Source organism: Leptinotarsa decemlineata, unplaced genomic scaffold (genome assembly GCF_025532065.1).
Source record: "Leptinotarsa decemlineata unplaced genomic scaffold, Ldec_3_MD MMD2_tig00002974_RagTag_RagTag, whole genome shotgun sequence".
NCBI classification, from domain to species: domain Eukaryota; kingdom Metazoa; phylum Arthropoda; class Insecta; order Coleoptera; family Chrysomelidae; genus Leptinotarsa; species Leptinotarsa decemlineata.
The window spans coordinates 5,892,566-5,913,434 of NW_027412578.1; the positions used below are offsets into that span (position 1 = coordinate 5,892,566).

A 20,869-nucleotide genomic window follows, 5' to 3' on the forward strand; every position below is an offset into this window, starting at 1 on the left:
TTGAACAAACTAACTACATAATCTTTATATCTGTTCCAGGTAGATACACAGAGTCAATAGAGGACTACAAACTAACCGTGCCACAAAAACTAACACGCAATGGTGAGTTTGCCTCATTCGAGCTACCGCAATATTTCGAACATGACATTACGAAGAAAAGACGACGAAGAAGTAATGATGACGAAGATATCGCTCACTATGGAGTGACGTTGAACGGGCAAGATTACCACGTCGAACTTTGGCCAAATCATGAGTTCATTTCACCCGACTTGATAGTTGAACGTAGAGATCCAAAGTTGAGGGCTGGTAGCGAGAGGCTGAAGAGATTGGATGAGAAAGTTTGCCACTATACAGGCCATGTCCGGGGTCATAGGAATTCGAGGGCTGCTCTATCAACCTGCGATGGTTTGGTAATGTATCATTCATTTCATTCGTTTTTCAGGACAAAACATACACACTACAGTACACTATAGTCTCACATGAGATTCTATTGAACAAACTCTCTACATACGGAATTCGAGGCCATGCATTGGACTTTGTTAACGCGTAAAAACTCGCCGGCCGTACGCCTATGACCTTTTATACCTGGCATGCAACCCGACACTTCAAATTTCACAGCACACCAGTAATAAAAAAGGAGAAAAAGAGTCAGTGTGTTGTGTCGCGTGATATTGAAAAACAGAAACTCGATTTGTCTATTAGAGGTATCCATCCAGAAATCTTGTAGAAATTCAGTTATACGTTTCTATAAAAACCACACAATCTACAATCCACTTACTACCCAACATTTGATCCGGCTCGAAGGACCACATGTTGAAGCCTGAAAACTCGCTGCCGTACGCCTATGGCACTTTATACCTGCCATGCAACCCGACACTTCAGGTGCCTCTGGGAGGCTGGAGTGAAGTCTACGAAACATAATTTGAAGCGGGTTGCAGGTAAAGCACATTTAACATTTGAGCAGTTTTATTCCTTGCTGCTCAATTCACGTCCTCTCTATCCATTATCGTCCGATCCTAGTGATTTGAATCCTATAACAACTGCCTATTTTCTGAATTTCACTAGTTCGGACTTCCATTGTCTACTATATAAAATGATTTGAAATCCCTGAAACAAGTAAAAAAGAATAACTGAAAAAGGATAGCTGAAAATAACAATTATATTAAGCAACAATAAACCTGAAATGAAATGATAGTTCCCTTATTGACCAGACCGAGGCAGAAGAGTTCAGATGGAAAATTAGAGAACAGTTGGATCGAGAACCAGTTCCAACATCTAACATCAGCAAGGAAGAACGTAGAGCTCTGAACGGTCTACGTAGAGACAACACCATCAAGATCCTACCTGCAGATAAAGGAAACGCTACTGTGGTAATGGATACCGTTCTCTACGAACAGAAGATCGAAGAGGTTCTGCAGAAGGGACAATACACAAAGATCGTATGGGACCCCACTGCATCAATCGAAAGGAAGTTGTACCAGATTTTGAAAAAACACCAAGTCTATTTTTCGGACAAGGAAAGATCATGGCTAACACCGCACCACAGTAAGCCCCCTCACTTGTATGGTCTACCCAAAAATCCACAAGAAGGACGTTCCGCTTAGACCGATCATCAGCTCCAGAGATTCGGCTACTCAAAACTTGTCTAGATTTTTACTTCCCACTATCATTTCATTTCAGGTTTATTGTTGCTTAATATAATTGTTATTTTCAGCTATCCTTTTGTAATTATTCTTTTTTACTTGTTTCAGGGATTTCAAATCATTTTATATAGTAGACAATGGAAGTCCGAATTAGTGAAATTCATCACGAAACATTGTCAATCACCTTCAAACAAATGCCTATTTTCTGATTGGAAAATCCTTGACTAACCTTTCCGATTTGGACTTGAGATATGTTCCGGAAAATCGACCATCCTATTACCCGAAGCTCCAACAGCTCAGGCAGCACTTTTGGGATTGCTGGAGCAAGGGGTACGTTGCAGAACTTCAGCACCGCGTCAAATGACGAAATCGTCAGAGCCAGCTACGAACGTGACATGGTTTTGGGGCGAGAGGACAATCTACCTCCGTTGAGATGGCGCCTTGGGCGCATCATCGAAGTGTTTCTGGGAAAGGACAAAGTAAATCGAGTTGCTTGCATGAAGACTGTTAATAGGGAATTCAAGAGGGCATTTTCAAAATTATTTCCTCTTCCTATAAATAGTGTGTGAAGGTTCATATTAAACGGAGTACTTCAAGGTAGGGGGCATGTTAAAGCCTAAAAACTCGCTAGCTGTACGCCTATGGCACTTTATACCTGCCATACTTCAAGGGTCACAGCCACCAGTGAAAAAAGGAGAAAAAGAGTCAGTGTGTTGTGTCGCATTATATGAAAGACAATTATTAGAAACTCGATTTGTCTATTAGATGTATTCATCCAGAAATCTTGTTCAAATTTAATTATACGTTTCTATAAAAACCACACAATCTACAGTCCTATTACTTGTTGCGGGACTATTTGTCACAACGGACAACTCGGTGAGCCATTGAACATATCTATTGGTGTTCCACAAGGAACAGTTTTGAGCCCAATTATGTTCCTTGTATATAACGTATATATCCCAAATATAAAATTTCAATAGCCATATCATTTTTTACGCTGATGATCTCCAATTGAGCTGAGGAAGAACTATAGAAATTAAAAATCTGGTTCAACAATAACCTATTCAGTATCAACATAAAAAAGACAAAATGTATGTATTCTTCATTAAACTCTGAGGAGCAACCCCCTATCAACAAACTCAGAATATACATGCCCACCTGCAGGTGGCAGCGTCTATAAAATATCTGGGCGTAGTTATTGACCAACATCTAAGGTGGGAAGATCACATTTCCCAAAGTATAAAAAGGCTGAGACTTCTCATGTTCAAATTCTACACCCTTAGGGAATACTCTCTCGAAAAAATATATTAATTTTATATAATTCCTTGGCAGAATCTTTTCTCAGGTATTGTATTGTTGTGTGGGAAAGAGCAATCAGTAATGCCATCAATTGCCTACAAACAACTCAAAATTCGTTAATAAAAATTACATTTAAAAGAGCTAGACGTTTCCCAACGGAACAGCTATACAGGGAAACTAAAATACTCAATATTAGATCCTTATATAGCTACCACTGTTTGATATGGATGTTCTTGAATATTCAGAAATTTAGTTTTATCGCTCACAAAACGACAAGATCAGTCGAAAACTTGCATATCAAAATTCTGCTCTTTGAAAAAAGTCATACACAAAGATTCGTTTTCTTTTTCGGATCCAAACTATACAACCTCCTTTCAACACACCTGAAAAAAATGGAAAAACGAAGTAAATTTAAATCGAACCTCAAGAGAACCCTATGAAATTCAAAATATTTTGAAAAAAAATATTTGAAGACTCACCTCAAAATCTTGCATCGCCGATCACTATCCCTTCCTCTGCATTATCACCATCATTATGATTACCAGTTTTTTCATTATTATTTCTATTTTCTAAATTTATATCATTCTTTGTATTTTTGGTTTATGTTTAAGTGGGGTAGAAAAAGCACAAAACAGGCGACATTCGCCCGGGTGTATTCTACCCCACTTTGAAAGAAGCAAGATTATTATTGTATAAAGATATATATACATTGTATCATATTATATATGGATACATTCATTATAGACTGTATCAGGAGAAATCATACGAATTTACCTTTAATTTAACTTTATTTAATTCCGTTTTGTAAACATCGTACATTTTCTGGAGGTGTATTTTCCAACTCTAAATCTTCGTATTCAATTATATTCAATATTTACTAAATCTGAACTGTTTATACTATAACAATCAACAATAAAACTATTTTCGTTGGGTGAGTTGACAGCAATAATTATGCAGTGCTTCAGTTTTGTTGTTACGGAAACGCCGAAAATGGGCTACTTGGATATTACACGCGAATCGTCGGCGTAGCGTTGTCAACATGGAGAACGTGTCATATCAATCTGATATGTAACAATTCGTGAGTGACTTGGGTTATCGTGATAACAGTGAAAAATTATGTCTCACTGTAATGGCGGATATTTCTCACTGCGTGGGAAATCTTTCGTTTTGAACATATGAAAGCGATGAGATAAGCGGCACATTGTATAGCATCCGTAGAAAAACATAATTGTTGTTATTGATATTGTTGTTTTTTCAAGAGATTTTGAAGAAATGAAGATTTACATAATTTCACTGTAATATGTAATTTCTTCTAGGCAGGCTACATAACGGTCGACAACAAACGGTACTTCATAGAGCCTGTGGAGCACCACCAAGCCAATAGTGAAGGACACCACTTGCACGTAGTACATCAGAGTTCTCGAGGAGCAGAATCAAATACGAATCGTTGTGGCACCAAGAGTGACTGGACGGAGGAATGGAAAAAGAGGTTCAGAAATAAGTTTCTCAACGAGAAAAAGGAGAACGTCGAGAAAAGAGGTGTAGCAAGTGAGCACAGGTATTTAGAAACACTGGTGGTTGCTGATAAGAAATTTCTGAAACATCATGAGAATAAGGATGTGGAGTTATATATTATGACAGTCATGAATATGGTGAGTAGGTTGAGAATTATACTTTATGGTTTGGTCGTATACAGAGTTGTCAACCATATTGGGAGCTTCGGGTATCATTTTAGATTAGTCAATATAGATCAATTCGAATGATGAAGTACTACAGTCCATTTTTCTGTTATACACAATCCTATTCTGTCTTTTCTGATCAATTTCAAAATGGTGGGACAAAGCCATATCCAAATACTTAGTGAATCACATGAACAAATTCAAAATTTTTCTCGATTGTCAGACATGTTTGAAAAGTGGTTGTGACTCTTGTCTAGCTGGATAGATTATGCCGATAACATTGTTCGAAATACAGACAGTGAACGTATGCCATCTTCAATAGCTCACATACTGTAAAACATCCGATGATATGATAACTAATTCTTTCAATTGAAATTCATAAAATTCAACTGGATTTGAAAAATTGTTAATATCAGTGATGAAGATTCAAAAAAGTTCTGTCCGTTCTATGAGTTAACTCTGAACTGTAATATCTCGGTGAATACTTATTCAATTTAATCGAAATAGGCGCCACCGATGCACCAGCATGATTAATTCTGTGGGTCTACCCGACCCTCCACCGCAACCCACAAGGGTTTATTGTGACTTACACCTATTCACACTTGACCAAATAAATCCAGCTTCTTAACGGAGCCGATTAGTTTGCTTGGTGTGTGGTCTTTCAGGCCAGATGGTACGGCTCTGATTCGGTCCTCAGCGGGGCAGGCACAAAGTATGTGCTCTGCTGCTTCATCATTTTTCAAACAGAGGTGACACACACTGTCTTCCGACAGTCCGAGTTTCTGCATATGATGACTCAAATGACAGTGACCTGTAAGAAGGCATGTTGGACATCGTAGTTCATCCCTACTGTAGTCCAACAACTGTTTGGTATCAAGCTTCGAAGGGTGAATAAACTCCTTGGATTGAGCCAATCCTGGAAGATTTTGCCAGAAGTCCATAAATCATCTTACCATCCAGATATTCAATCTTTGTTTGGCAAAGCCTCAAGCGATGCCAATGACAGGTTTATTTAAGTGATATACTGATGTCAACGATCTCATGGATACAGACTTGAGATTATTAGGTGACATCTTCTTAGTGAAACACCTTGAGTTCTATCTGAATAAGTCTCAGCTGATTTCATGTGAGAATTCGAAAAAAAAACTGAAAATATCTGATAGTATTCCAAAATACGAAGTCCGCCTATTATATATCGAGAGAGGGCGCCCTAGAGAGGTGGGGAAAAAACGAGTAGTGCGATGGTTATCTGGAAATCTTCTCTATTTACGCACCAAAACACGTTTTCGGTACTATTATAGTATTTGTGTAGAAGCGGTTTGAAACGAACGTGTTTTTTTCTCGTGCCGAAAACCATAATATGTGACGAAAAAGAGGGGCAATGTATCAATCTCAAATTTCTCGTTGAATTGAAAAAATCTCCGACTGAGTGCTACACATTGTTGCAAGAGGGCCTAAGGGACAATTCTTCATATAATGCGCGTGTTTTTGAATGGTGTAAGCACTTCAGTTAGGGTCGGAAAGCAAGGATGTCCAAATCAAAATTCAAGGCAATGTTGATCGTTTTTTTCGACATTGAAGGTATCGTGATGCCTGAATGGGTTCCAGAGTGTCAGACTGTCAACCAGTCAGTTTTGGCAAAACTGCAAGAACGAGAACGTAAGAAGCGGCCCAAGTTGTGGAAGAACAACTCATGGATTTTGCAGTGGGACAACGCACCTGTAGTCTAATCAACAAATTCAAAAGTATGAAAAATAGAGATAAAGGTCCTAAACATATGGGCGATAGCTCATTCGATTCGAGATCACATCTATAAAAATGTTTTTGAAGGATTTTGGTGCAGGTAAAAAATTGCAATTGTTATTAACAAAATAAGAATAAAAAAATGGTATTTAGTTTTTCGTTGATAAGTCAAAAAATATTAATATTTGAGCAATTTTGAGAAAAGTTCGTTAAAGAGGAGGAGATTTCCAATAAAAAAGTACCAACTCCCGAAACTATATCTCCATTATTTATAATTTTAATTCGACGTTAAAATAGGGTTCCGCACGGCTGTTACGGCATGCGCGCGCTGCCGCTAAAGAGAGTTTATCAAAAGAAATATTTTTTTTATAACATAAAATGTCATTTTAAAAATTTGAAAAAAATCTTGTATCTTCTCAACACTTGAGTGAATCGAGTTCCGTAGAAAATAAAGTTTCATCACCATTTTTCAAAAAATTATTCAATTGTTAACTATATATATATATATATATATATATATATATATATATATATATATATATATATATATATATATATATATATATATATATATATATATATATATATATATCCTGCGATAAAAGTTCATGAAAATTCATTAATTTGTTAATTATGATTTTTTATAACTATTGCAAAATAAAATATCTAAAAATTGTTGATAAACATTTTTTTTTCAATCGATATTTAGCTATGTCTGTTTTCACATTAAACAATGGCAGTTATTACCATAGGATATGAATTTTTTACGTAATTTGTTAATTAAATTGTTTCAAACAAATAGAGAAATCCAATATTTTTGAAAATTTGGTTTGCTATTTTGTTGTATAGAAATAATTATGATTTAAAAAAAAAGTTTCTCTTGATTTTAATTTTCAATTGTCTAAAATCGATTTTTTTATATATCGATTGTTTAAATAATTAGTTGAGAAATAATTTTGCTCTTAAAGAATCATAATTTACACTTTTACATAGTTTGACAAATTGTTTTTTTTCATTTTTTACAACAAAATAGCAAAAAAACTTTTCAAAAATATTGAATTTCTCTATTTGTTTGAAACAATTCAATAAACAAATTACGTGAAAAATTCATATCCCATGTTTATAACTGCCATTGTTCAATGTGTAAACAGACAGCTAAATATCAATTGAAAAAAAATTTTATCAACAATTTTTACATATTTCATTTTGAAATAGTTCTAAAAAATCATAATTACCGAATTAATTAATTTTCATGAACTTTTATCGCAGGATCGTATGTTATTAACGAAAAACTAAATACAATTTTTTCAAAATCTCATTTTGTTGATAGCAATTGCAATTTGTTACCTGCACCAAAATCCTTCAAAAACATTTTTCTAGAGGTGATTCCGAATCGAATGAACTATCACTCATATTTTTAGGGACTTCATCTCTATTTTTTATGTTTTTGAACATGTTGATTAGACTACTGCCCATAACGCGCTATCTGATAAGCGGTATTCGGACGATAAACGTACTTCAGTATTCGACCACGCGCAGCACTCGCTAGATTTGGCACCGCGCAACTTTCTTTGTTTTCGAAGATAAAATCTGCTTCAGAAGGGACCCGATTTGAGTCGATGGAAGCAGTAAACCAAAAAACGGCAGAGCTCCTAAAGACCCTCACCAAAGAAGACTCTCAGTACTGCTTTGATCAATGGAAAAATGTATACAAAGGTATCTGGCGAGGGGAGGAGACTTATTTTTATAATAAAACCCTTTGTCGTAACCAGTCTCGTTATTTAATAACCAGACCTCATATACCATTCAAAATAACTATTCCTCCAGCCAAATTGGAATATTTATTAATTTGTTATATGTTACATATTTCATTCGCTAGATATGGTTTAAAAATGAAAAGAAATCGCTGGACCGTATATAATGTTTCAATAATAACTGTCATCTATTCTGTCAGAAGACATGATGTCTATCTGTGAATAATTCAAAACCGATCTCCAGTAACCAACATAACGCTGTCGCTTCTTCTGTGATTTCAATTTCAGATCTTGATCGTATCATCAATCATTAATCGCAGATAAGTAGCAATAGTTCCGTTACGCTTAAATTAATGTTCAACATAACGAGAATATTTCAATTGAGAATGCGAATCTTAGGTCAAAAGAACAGGAATACATGACGAAGGTTCGTAAGAAGTGAATCAAGAATGGATAGAAGTTCCTCCAATTTTCCGTTATACCAGGAAAAAATATCTCCTCTAGAAAATGTACATTTATTCACTTAATGAGCATTCTTCGATGAATCATTGTATTCGTGATATGCTTATGTCGACTCTAAGATGCTCATACAAATCTGTCAACCAATATGATTCACACGATTTTATTTGGGCTTTTCCAAAATCACGTTAGATTCTGTTGATATTGCTGGCATTGTGTTGCGTATTTTACGAAATGGTGATGTAAGATGTAAGCTGAGAGGTTAGATGTCAATTGTGATAACACTGATAAATATAAACTACTATACTCAATAAACTAACCAATAAGCAGAAAATACAACAACAAAACGATTATATTACTTAACGGCAATAATTATTTTCCACATTTGAGACAATGCTGGTATGTCAACACAATCTTGCAATAACCTCACACATTTGTTTCTGAGTGATGAGGGTATTGGCAACATCAGTTGATGCCTAAAATAAATGGAAACAGTGAAGAGAAATGAATCCTCTAGGAGAAGGAAATTTTGAAAACAGATTGTTTCACAGATATATCAGAAACGCATGTAGGTGTAAATAGTCTAAGATCAAGGACAAGGAAATCAACCTGCCTGGGGATTCACTCCAACTATGCCATCAATTTTTGTATGGTGAGTTTGATAGAAACCCAATCTGACACATGAATCAGTAATAATATTCTTGGTCAGCCAAGCGGCTTTAAAAGCACTTGGTTATCACCGAGCAACATTCCAGTTGTCATCCAAAAAGACTCACCTCAATGGAAAGACTCGACAAGTTGTATCTGATGTGATTCCTGGCTTCAGTAGCCTGGAAGGTCAAGAAGCTGCAGACTCCCTTATAAGGGAGAGTGTTGCAAATGGTTTGATCACACCAAAACCTGTAATTGACATCGATCTAGGCTTTGCCAAACAAACACTGACTACCTGGACTGCAAGAAGAGTTTTGAACTTAAAATCTACCAGGATTGGCTGACTCCAAGGCATCTACACATCCTTTGGAGTATGATACCAAACACTCACCATTTTATATCAGGAATGAACCAAGTTGTCTTACAGACAGCAAGCTGAAGTCATCTGAATCATCACATGTAGATACTTGGATAGTAAAGAGACAGTGCGAGCCGACTATGTTCAAAAAATATTGAAACAGCAGAGTACATAGTCTTGGTAGAGTTTCACTTCTACTATCTGACATGAAAGATCACTTTTCAAAGGAGCTGATTGGTCTAATCAAGCTGCACGTAATTGTCCAAAGTTGAATAGGTATAGGCCACAATAAACCTCCACGGGTTGTAGTATAGGGTTGAATAGATCCACTCATTTCGTACTTACCTACCTGCTTACGGTTTTCTTTGATGCCATGGTTACTAATTCTTTAGAAACAGATTCCAGAAGAGAAAATGTATCACTTATATGTGTTGCAATTCCAAAAGTTTTTAATATCGTGAGTTGAGCTTCCTCTGTAATATTTTATTGACTACATGAATTCTGCAAATTCTCTTTTATGTCATTTATCGACTGAAAATTTTGGTGCTATGAAGAGATAATTTGAGCGGAGCTATATCAGGTCAACACGGTGGCAATGCGAATAGGTTCGTTGAGTTTTTGGCAAGACATTCGTTTACATTGATAGCCTTGTGAGACGGCGCGTTATCGTGTTGCAAAATTTTTTCCATATTTCTGATATTTCTTGACAAACTTGCTCTCTCAAATGACACATATCGCACAGATAATATTCTTTATTCAATTACTCACTTTCTGTCAAGAGTTTATCATGCACAACACCGCGGCAATGGAGAAAAAGTGTTAACATTATCCTCACTGTTGATCGACTTTGACGAGTTTTTTTGGTACCGACTCATTTGAAAGCCACCATTCCAAACCTTGTTGACTGGTTTGCATATCAAATTCGTTAACCCATGTCTGATCACAAGTTACATTTCGTTTTATGGATATGGGATCGAAATTGACTGGTTCTAACAAATCGTCAGCGACCTTCACGCGATTTATCGATTACCGATACTTTATTGACAGAAATTCTGAGATTTTAGAATCAAAAATTCATATTATTTCTTCAACCAACTTAAATGTCAAACTCGATCAGTTCCAATATATGAAACACAACCCTGCTAGTCGGCTGTAGCCTTTATATGATTTATGCATATTTTAGAAATGCGCCTAGAGAGACTCGTTCGCAGAAAACTGAGGCCTTTTTGCACTTGTTGAACGGCAATGCGACAATTGCTTGAATTAGTACCAAATGATTCTAAGATGTCGAAATTTCAGCGGATCTTTCTCAGACTGAACGACGATTTTCAGTCGTAATTTCATTTACTTTAGCGATGTTGAGTTCAGTTGCGGATGTTGTTGGGCAACCAGAGCGAGGCAAATCTTCCACCACATGCACTGTACTACTCACACGAACGTATTTTTGATGAAATCGATTCATCATAAGTCTTATGTAACATTTCCATCGTTTCAACACACGGAATTCCATTTGCAAGACAAAAATAATTTCGACAATTCCTTCACGCGGGCTCTTGAAATGACCGATTCCCGATACTTTTTTGACAGAAAGTCTGAGATTTTAGGATGAAAAATTCATATTATTTCTTCAAAACTTGGATGTCGTACTCGATCTGTTCCAATATGTGAAAAAACACGACCCTGCTAGTCCGCTTTATCTGATTTATGCAGATTTTCGAAATGCGCCTTGAGGGACAAAAGAATTATAGTGACAATAATGAATGGACCTTTTACGGAGACCTGGTAACTTGCTCTAATTCAATTTTTTTCGTCCGTGATTAAAACAAATTGATGTCATTAACAATGACGTGTGCATAGTTATTATGCATCCCAAACGACAATTAATAATGGATTGATAATAGATAAACATCAGATTTATGGTATAAATTAGAGCGACCTGTATAATTTATCATAATCAATGGTATCTCAATATTTATCTTCGCATTGAGTATAGTCGCTGCCACCATGACGGTACCGTTGCATCCGGTTCGTTGTAGGTGGTTGAATGAATATTCAAGAAGTATTTTCAAATTGCAGAAGATTGGCCTTATGAATTTAATGACTTCATCTGAAAGTCAAAGCACTGCCAGCAGATTATCCACCACATCGAAGCTATCCTTTGATTGGTTGATAGGCGTAAACGAGGGCTTTGTTTAGAAAAAAGCATTTCGATTGAAATTAATTGACACAATTCGTCGAGGTTCAGAGTTCAGTTCGTGATTAGTGAAAGTTCAAGTCTGGCTCTGAATAATTTGTTGAGTTTATTCAGAAATAGCTTCCAATAATAAGTGTAATTGTGCAAATCATGACGAAATATTTTTTTGAATATCACCAATTCATGTGAATTGGTATGTAAAATTGGAACCTTTGGCGTGAAACTAATCTGATGAAACACTCCCCAATCAACAAAATTAAAACACATATTTGACGTAGGTTTTGAAGAGCAAGTTAACATCACATGGAGGTGATGGGAAATATTTATTTTATTATTCAACATCAAGATTCTAGATCACAGATTGAAGTTTTCTGTGGTTCAAGAAGAGCCAAGTCAGTGCAGCCTACGAACTACTGAAAATCAACATAAATTTCATGTTGAAACAACGACATGCGCTGTGTAATTGTTAGTGATCATATTATTGAAACTAACTTCAGGATCTAAAGCAAATGGACTTTAAACGTTCAAGCCAGTCACGATATACCTACACAGTAGGTTCAATGGACTGACGCCTATCAGAAAACAACTACTCCCCTGACTAATACCACGAAGGGCGTTGAATTATATCCGACAGGCGTCAGTGCAGGAATCTTCACAGAAAAGTTCCTGCATATGCAATTGGCAATACAAGAGTCGACCTTCAATTCTGGAACGGACACACTTGCAGACCGGTTTCGGGCCTATTAGTCACTCATCAGTGCAAGATAGTGACCATCATCGACCTAAAGTCAATGATATTCCACAATTGAAAATCGGAATTCTTCCAGAGTTTTTCATTCCTCTTCCGAAGTTGGAGCGAACATCCCAAATGTCACTCCATCTAGTGGGTGAGGTACTAACCAACTGCATATCCGTAATTTGCTCGATTCCTCTGAATGAGGAAGAAAAACTTTCTTATTAGTCATTGGTGTAGTATTAGGTGATGGTAGTAGTATTAGATGATGGCCACTATCTTGCACTGATGAGTGGCTAATAAGCCCGAAACCGGTCTGCAAGTGTGCCAGTTCCAGAATTGTAGGTCGACTCTTTCAGTAGTATTTCCAATTGCATATGCAGGAAATTTTTAGTGAAGATTCCTGCACTGACGCCTGTCGGAGATAAACCAACGCCCTTCATGGTATTAGCCAGGGGGGTAGTTATTTTCTCATATGCGTCAGTCCATTAAACCTACTGAGTAGGTATATCGACACTGGCTTGAACGTTTGAAGTTCATTTGCTTTCGATTTGTTTACTGCCAGAAAACTTCAGAATGTTCAGCAACATCTGAAGAAACCTAAACATCTATAAATTCGAAAGCTATATTTCATTTATTGAAGAACAAATACAAATCAAAACACAACAAGACCTAATATTCAATATACTCTACGAAACAATACATATTCCTAGAAGCAATGAACCTGGAGAGGCACCAACACAAAGAATATTACCTGGTGTAACCCGAGTACAGGCAAATTTGAAGAAACACCTGGATGAAAGAGGAGGACAAATACCTGCCCAAACCATAATTGATGAAGCATCAACACTGAGGCTATATAACCGTATAAAAGAACAAACAAGGAGATGAAATGTTCAGTTTGAATAAAGCCATAAAGATGATAGCACAGCCAGCTATCGAAAGCTATATATATATATATATATATATATATATATATATATATATATATATATATATATATATATATATATATATAGCGGTCAAGCGGTCCTCGATTGAAGACAAATTGTGAATAACCAATAACTTGCGTAAACGCAAGCGAGACATAAGTGGATGGTACTGACGATGCTCAATAGGCTGAAACAGCTGTCCACCGGTGACTCCTAAATTCATATCAATGTGATAATGATCAGAATAGTACTTATCTATTTATCTTTTAATTTTAATGGAATTATTTTTCAGCAGCTTGACTGCATTACCCTTTTTCGATTTCATATCATTTCTAGAAACATGTGGATTCATTTTTTGATGGCATTCCAGGTTAGCTTCCCAAATTTCTACTACCGCAATTGTCGTTTGATTGGTCAAACCACCAACACTGACATAAAAACTTAGCAAGTTGAATTGGTTGTCACACCAATAATAGGTGGTTCCACTTATGTCTCGCTTGCGTGTACGCAGTTATTTTCATTAAGTACTTTTCTTGGTTATTGACATTTTGTATTTAATCGAGGATCGCCTGCCCGGTATTGACGACATATGGGTACAGTCTCAACATGGAAAAACTCCACTTCGAGCATTGAAGGTGAAATCAATTGCATTCTTAACATTACTATTATTATCATTTCTTAAATCTGAGGTTGCACTGGTCGGGCCCTATCGCCTGAAGCCCCGATACCTTCAGGAGAGCGCACCGGCATTATCAACCACTGACCACTCCACACCGTGGGGTAAGTGATCACTGGGTCCGAGAATCATGTGCCCTAAGTTGAGTATTATTATTATTAACTACATTTATTATGTTTCGAAGACCCCTAACGAGTTCGTATAACATGAGCATTCGCTTTAGCATACCTAGAAAGATCCGTGGAACCGAATACAATGATCGAATTCTGATATATATATATATATATATATATACCTGTTAGTGAAATCCGGCCCTCGCCTTATTCGCAGCCCACTTAACATTTGCGTTCGCTCAGGTTGAATTCAACGCCGAAGGCACCATGCTCATTTCATTAGCATGTGCAAACGTTTTCAGGCTATTCCTCAATGGGATCGAATTTATTTTGAATGAACGGAGACTGAGCAAAACGATGTTTTTGTTAAAATATCAGAGATATACTGGATAGTTAAAAATATTTTTTTCGAAAGTTCTCAAAAATAGCTTTCATTCTGATGTTGGTATGCAACGTCTTCGAGATTATATATTTTACTAGTACTATGTTGCTGTATCGCTGCTGTTCCAATGTTTTGACAGAATCAGAATGAACGAACTTATGTGTGCGCAGCGTTATAGAAGAGTGCCTTCAAAAAATTGTTCTACAGCGCCATCTGGTGGCGAGTTACAGAAAAATTGATAGCCTAAAAACCTTCTCTATGAAAAATTACTTATAAATGTCAAGTTTCATCACGATCGGTTGAGCGATGTAGAAGTTTATCACTTACCAACCAGCCAACCAACCAACCAACCAACCAACAAACATCCATGTTTAAACAGGGCTATTCAAATTCGTTTCTGTACATGGGGATCTCGTGAACGATAAGAGATAGAGTGTCAGTTGAGTTGGTGCAAAGTTGTGTATTTCAGAGACCTATTCAATGATGTAAAGAAATCGAATATAGCTCTTTTGGTTCTGGAGATATACGAAAAAATCCCAAGTTATTTTTTTTGACTATATCTTCTTTATTCGCAGACGTATTGAAAATCTATCCACAGTTTGCTATTGGCACTTGATGTAGCCTCTCAGAATATATTATCCATGAATATTTTATAAAGGGCCACCCCCATCTTTGAATTTTTAAATACGGACCTGTATTTTTTGTTGTAGTTTTTGGACGGTAGACGTTCACTTCATACCGGGAATTCAAATTCAATTACATATTTGAGGATGTTTCGGTAATATTCTATTATAATTGTGTGAATTATTCATTTTTCAATTACGGCCCTGGAAATTGGTTGACTGAGTTGGATAAGAACATAATATAACTTTCACGTTTCCATATGCATCGTACAGTTTTTCGAGAATTTTTTTTTCATTTTTAGGTACCTATTCATATTTATTCCATTGCTCTGAGCATTTTCTACAATGAACTTCGAATAAGAAAACCTTTTATGATTATTTGAAACATATCTACATCAAAAATATATTATATGTGTTTTAATAAGCAAAAAAAGGAAAGATATCAATAATAACATCCGAAACGAACACTATAATTGTAATGAAAATAGAAATGAAGTAATTCATACAGGCACCCAAAAAATTATTGGCGCAATAGATGTTCGAATTGGAGTCCTTCCATTTTGAGACATTTTTAAACTCGGTTTTTCATATTATTCATTGCACATAATACACTTATTTGCTGCATTGTTGCGAAATCATTCAAAATCTTCAATATCGAGTCTTCCACATTTTCTATCTCTCTGCCAGCGTAAATCCTATTTTTCAATGTCCCCCATAGAAAATAGTTCAAAATAGTAAGATCTGGTGATCTTGCAGACCATCTTATTGTCCCATTATTTGTCTCGAAATGAAAGGACTCCAATTCGAACATTTATTGTACAATTAATTTTTTTGTGTATATAAATTACTTATTTCATTTCAGTTTTCATAATAAATATTGTGTTCTTTTCGGATGTTATTATTGCTATCATTTCTTTTTCTGTGGATCAAAACACATACCATAATATTTTTGTTGCAGATATGTTTCAGATAATCATAAAAGGTTTTCTTATTCGAAATTCATTGTAGAAAACGCTCAGAGCAATGAATAGGTACCTAAAAATGAAAAAAAAAACTCTAGAAAAACTCTACGGTACATAGGGAGACGTGAAAGTTGCTATTGTGTTTTTATTCAACTCAGTCAAGCAATTTCCAGGGCCGAAATTTGAAAGGGAATAGTTCACACAATTATAATTGAATATTATCGAAAAATCGCGAAATATAAAATTGAATTCGATTTCTCAGTATGAAGTGAACGTCTACGATCCCAAAACTACAACAAAAATACAGGTCCGTATTTAAAAATTCAAAGATGAGGGTGGCCCAAGTCAAATGACACCCTGTATAAAAGATTCATGGATATATTCTGAGAGCCCACATCAAGTGACAATAGCAAAGTGTGGACAGATTTTCAATATGTCTGCGAATAAAGAAGATATAGGTAAAAAAAATTTGCGATTTTTTGGTTTTTCCTGTAAATCTCCGGAACCAAGAGAGCTATATTCGATTTTGTTACATCATTGAATAAGTCTCTGAAGAACGCAACTTTTCCATGATTTAACCGACACTCCATCTCCTATCGTTTACGAGATCCCCATGTACAGAAACGAATTTGAATAGCCCTGTATATTAGATTTGTTTGCTGGTTGTCAATAAAACAGGAATCACTTTTATAGTATATCGTTTAAGAATCGACAACACTGATTGAAGTTTTTTTCAAGACAAAACACAAGCACTACAGAAAAATCTTTAAGGTCCTCTAAGGTTCTATATAGAAGAAAAAATATAGAACAGGTAATGGAGAGGGAAGTGATGAATTCTATGGTAAGGGTCATATTGCAAATATGGCTATTTATGACACATGTCCCCGATGAAGTAAGTGAAGGAAACATCAAAAAATATATACGCTCTCGCACGAACTCTGATGATATTTCAGTTGAAAAACTCCAAACCAAAAATGATTTTATGGTATTGTTTAAAAAATTATAAATTAAAATTTTTTTTCCTGGAAAAAAATCATTTACACGCTTTTCTGAATCGAGTAACACTGCGTTGATATTTTTCGGAGGCGGAGAAAAAAGTTTAACCTGATCTAGACTGGCTGAAAAATTGTCTGATTTACTTATTCATTGACACGTCTACAATGCTATCCAATCAATTCTGAACGGAGACCGAGCGAAAGTTGACGTTCTTATTAAAATATCTGAGATCTCCGCCAACGTATCATGTTGGGAAGTTGGAGCGTAGTTTGTTATATTGAAATTGTTTTTGTATATACAGTGTGCGTCGACAGCTTCCGCCGCCTACTCCGTACTCGGCGGGAAGCTAATTGGAAACACTGCGGAGTGTATTTCAATCAACATGTCATCAGTGAGGTTGAACGGTTCGAAAAATTGCGTTGCTATAGAGGGATCGCAGGAAATTTCAATCGAGCTGAATTCAAAGAACTGCAAAATGAATGATACAACTGTTAAAACATATTTTTAATGTAACTGAATTCGAAGTATATTTTATTGGAATGTTTGAAGATGATGGGCCAAAAATTCTTAGATGGCACAGGGTGACACATTATTTTTACGATCACCAGAAATTTTCAACTTGTCTGTTTTTCGAATTGCTGCGGAAGTTTCTTTTTTTTTGAATTGAGTGAAAGCATGATTAAAAATATTTGAAGTTGTGCTACATAGCAAGACAATTCGTTTAAAAAAAATCTTCAAAGGATCTGAAGAGCTGCTTTCACTTTTTTCTTCGAAATATAAGGTTGTTTCAGAAGTTTTGTCGATTTTCATGTCATGTGTTTTCATAGCTATATATCTCAATGAATATTTATTCTACTGTGTCGTGGTATATACTGATCGATAAAGAATTTTGTACTGTATACATTGGTGCTGTTCTTTTTTTGAAATTTTGACTTTCTTCCTCTTTTCAGCCTGGCTTTACTCAGTTTGAGTAGTGCCAGGAAGATGATAGCACCACCAGCTGTTGAAAGCGCTCGCATGTGATAAATAGAAGTTATTAAAGCTTCAAATCCTTTTTGTGACATATGTTTATATTGAAATTTAAGTAATTATTTAATTACATGCGAGCGCTTTCGCTTTCGAGTTTTTTCGAGTAGAGTCTAGATGATGACAGCACGACCAGCTGCCGAAAGCGCTTGCATATAGTTAATAATGATAATAATAATTATCATCATTATTTCAGAATATGTCAACAATACAATAAACATATAATGACAACATATAATGAAATGACGTCACTGAGGGTTACAAGACACAATAATCTTGCGTAAATAGAAATATAAGATGCAAAAATAAAGACAATTTTGAAAATTATGATTAAAATACTCGGCAATATTATAAGGTTCCAGATGTATGAGTACCTTTTTTATTTCTCTTTTATTCCATTTGGTGATTTATTGAACAATCTAATGTACATGTATTGTGGGCTATTTTCAGTTACCGTGAGTCTGTGAACAGGGTACTTGATATTTCTAGTCCTAGTTTCTAGTTTCATATTTGTGAGGGATGTAATTTATAATAAACAAAGATTTATTTTTTAAAAAGAACATTTAAAATTCATAAATATGAATTGCATAAATGGTCAACATATTGTTTGATCGGAAAATAATTCTGCATGATTCTCTATATGGCATATTTAAGATTATTCTTAACGTTCTCTTCTGAATGATAAACACTTTTTCCGTATCAGAACTGCTTCCCCAAAATATGATGCCATATTTAGCAGCAGCTTAAATAGGAGTTATAAAGCTTCAAATCCTTTTTGTGACTTATATTGATATATTAATATATATATATATATATATATATATATATATATATATATATATATATATATATATATATATATATTATATATATTATATATATTAATATATATTAATATATATATATATATATATATATATATATATATATATATATATATATATATATATATATATATATATATTTATATATATTAATATATTATATATATACGTGTTTCGGGCTATTGGCCTCATCAGCGCGGTGCAGCCAAGTGTAAAGATGGGCAACACTTGTTTGCCGAAAGTAGGATACAGCACATACGCACGGAGTCAACAACAGGAGCCAACCGCACATTTGTGGTTCCAGTAAGAAGACCTAAAATTCCCAGGCTACATCTAACATGACCACGTAGGCAGCTATAGCTACCTGGGGATTCAAATAACAGGGTAATATTTGAAAATACTTTTGAATACAACTCACATTCGTTGTATTTTGAAGCCTTGTGAATACAATTCACATGGCTTCAAAAATACTTCACAAATTTTCTTTGAAAACTTCTGATAATTCCTTTTCCATATTCTCTGTTTCACTATCACTGTCGTCATTTAAATCAATAATGAATTTATTTCCACCATTAATATGGAAGTGTCCAATCTCCATATAGTCTTTTTTTCAAGTAAAATTACTTTTTAAATCCTTTTATGCCAGTCTTACCTTCTTACCAAATTTTGGAAAATTATTTTTACGCTTGATGCTTTGTTTCAATTTTCCCCAAATCAACTGAATGGGATTGAAAACACAAAAATAGGGGGAAAGTCTCAGTATGGTGTGTCCATACATTTCATCAATAATCTCAAGGTCATACACTTTTTCAAATGTTTTTGTATGTGAAATTTCAAGTAGTTGGTTTTTGGTATAGTTACCTTCAAAATACAAATTGTTATCTATTAAAAAACTTTGTATTTCATCTTTCCTCGAATTTTCATTCGGTACTTTGATGAGCTGTCGCGAATGATAGGAAGCGTTGTCAATAGATATTATACTATTCGCATCCAAATTTGGGATCAATGTGTTTTCAAACCATTCCTCAGAAATATCAGCTTCCATGTTCTTATGATACTCAACACTCAAGTTTTTTCCAAATAATTTCAAAGAATTTGGAACCCATCCTTCACTTCCTCCGCAATGCACAATGATTACTCGCGATCCTTTGTTTGCAGGCCTGTTAGGCGTACACATTCTCGAACTATCAGTCCACCCTTTCGTAACTGTGTCGTGAGTGTCATACCAAGTTTCGTCCAAATAGAAAATTTGCCGTTATGTGTTCTAAGTATTTCTTAGGCAATTCCATTATTTTTCTGATTTCCATAACTGTTTGAAGTTTATTTATCATTTTGAATCTAAATCCTAGTTTCTTTATCCAATTCTAAAGAGTTTTGTCACGGCAGCTCACGTAATGGCCGGAAGTATTCAGTTTCTTCCATAAGATTTCAATTGTAGGTATCTCATTGCTTTTGTAACAGTCGTATATTGTTTTTTCAATGATTTTATTAGATGAACATCTAAAGGGTTTGGTTGTCGTGTCTTGAGTTCATAAGGTTTGTTTTTAACCATTTAACGTACAGTTGAGAAAGGAATTTCGGTCAAATCTGATGTTGCTTGTGATAGTTTGTTTCCCTAGGAACCAAACTTGAGATGTAGATTCTTATATACATTGAAACATACTCTCTGGTATCTCTTTTTCGCATTGTTTACCATCGCTATTGGAATCACTACTTAGGAAAGAGTCTGCGTTGTTATTACACTCGTTATTACTATTAGTACTTATCCAAGGACGCCTCATTTTGAACAGATAACAGAAATTTCAAGTAATTATAACTGCAT

The 20,869-nt window shown here is 35.2% G+C and overlaps 1 protein-coding gene across 1 annotated transcript in view; it reads left to right on the plus strand.

Annotated features, from left to right (window-relative positions):
* Nucleotides 1–20,869, plus strand: part of LOC111514837 (A disintegrin and metalloproteinase with thrombospondin motifs 12) — a 99,491-nt gene that overhangs the window by 12,361 nt on the left and 66,261 nt on the right. The window contains exons 2-3 of the mRNA XM_074177345.1: nt 40–410; nt 4,259–4,594. Of these exons, the coding sequence (XP_074033446.1) occupies nt 40–410; nt 4,259–4,594 (707 nt within the window). The remainder of the gene's footprint in view (nt 1–39; nt 411–4,258; nt 4,595–20,869) is intronic.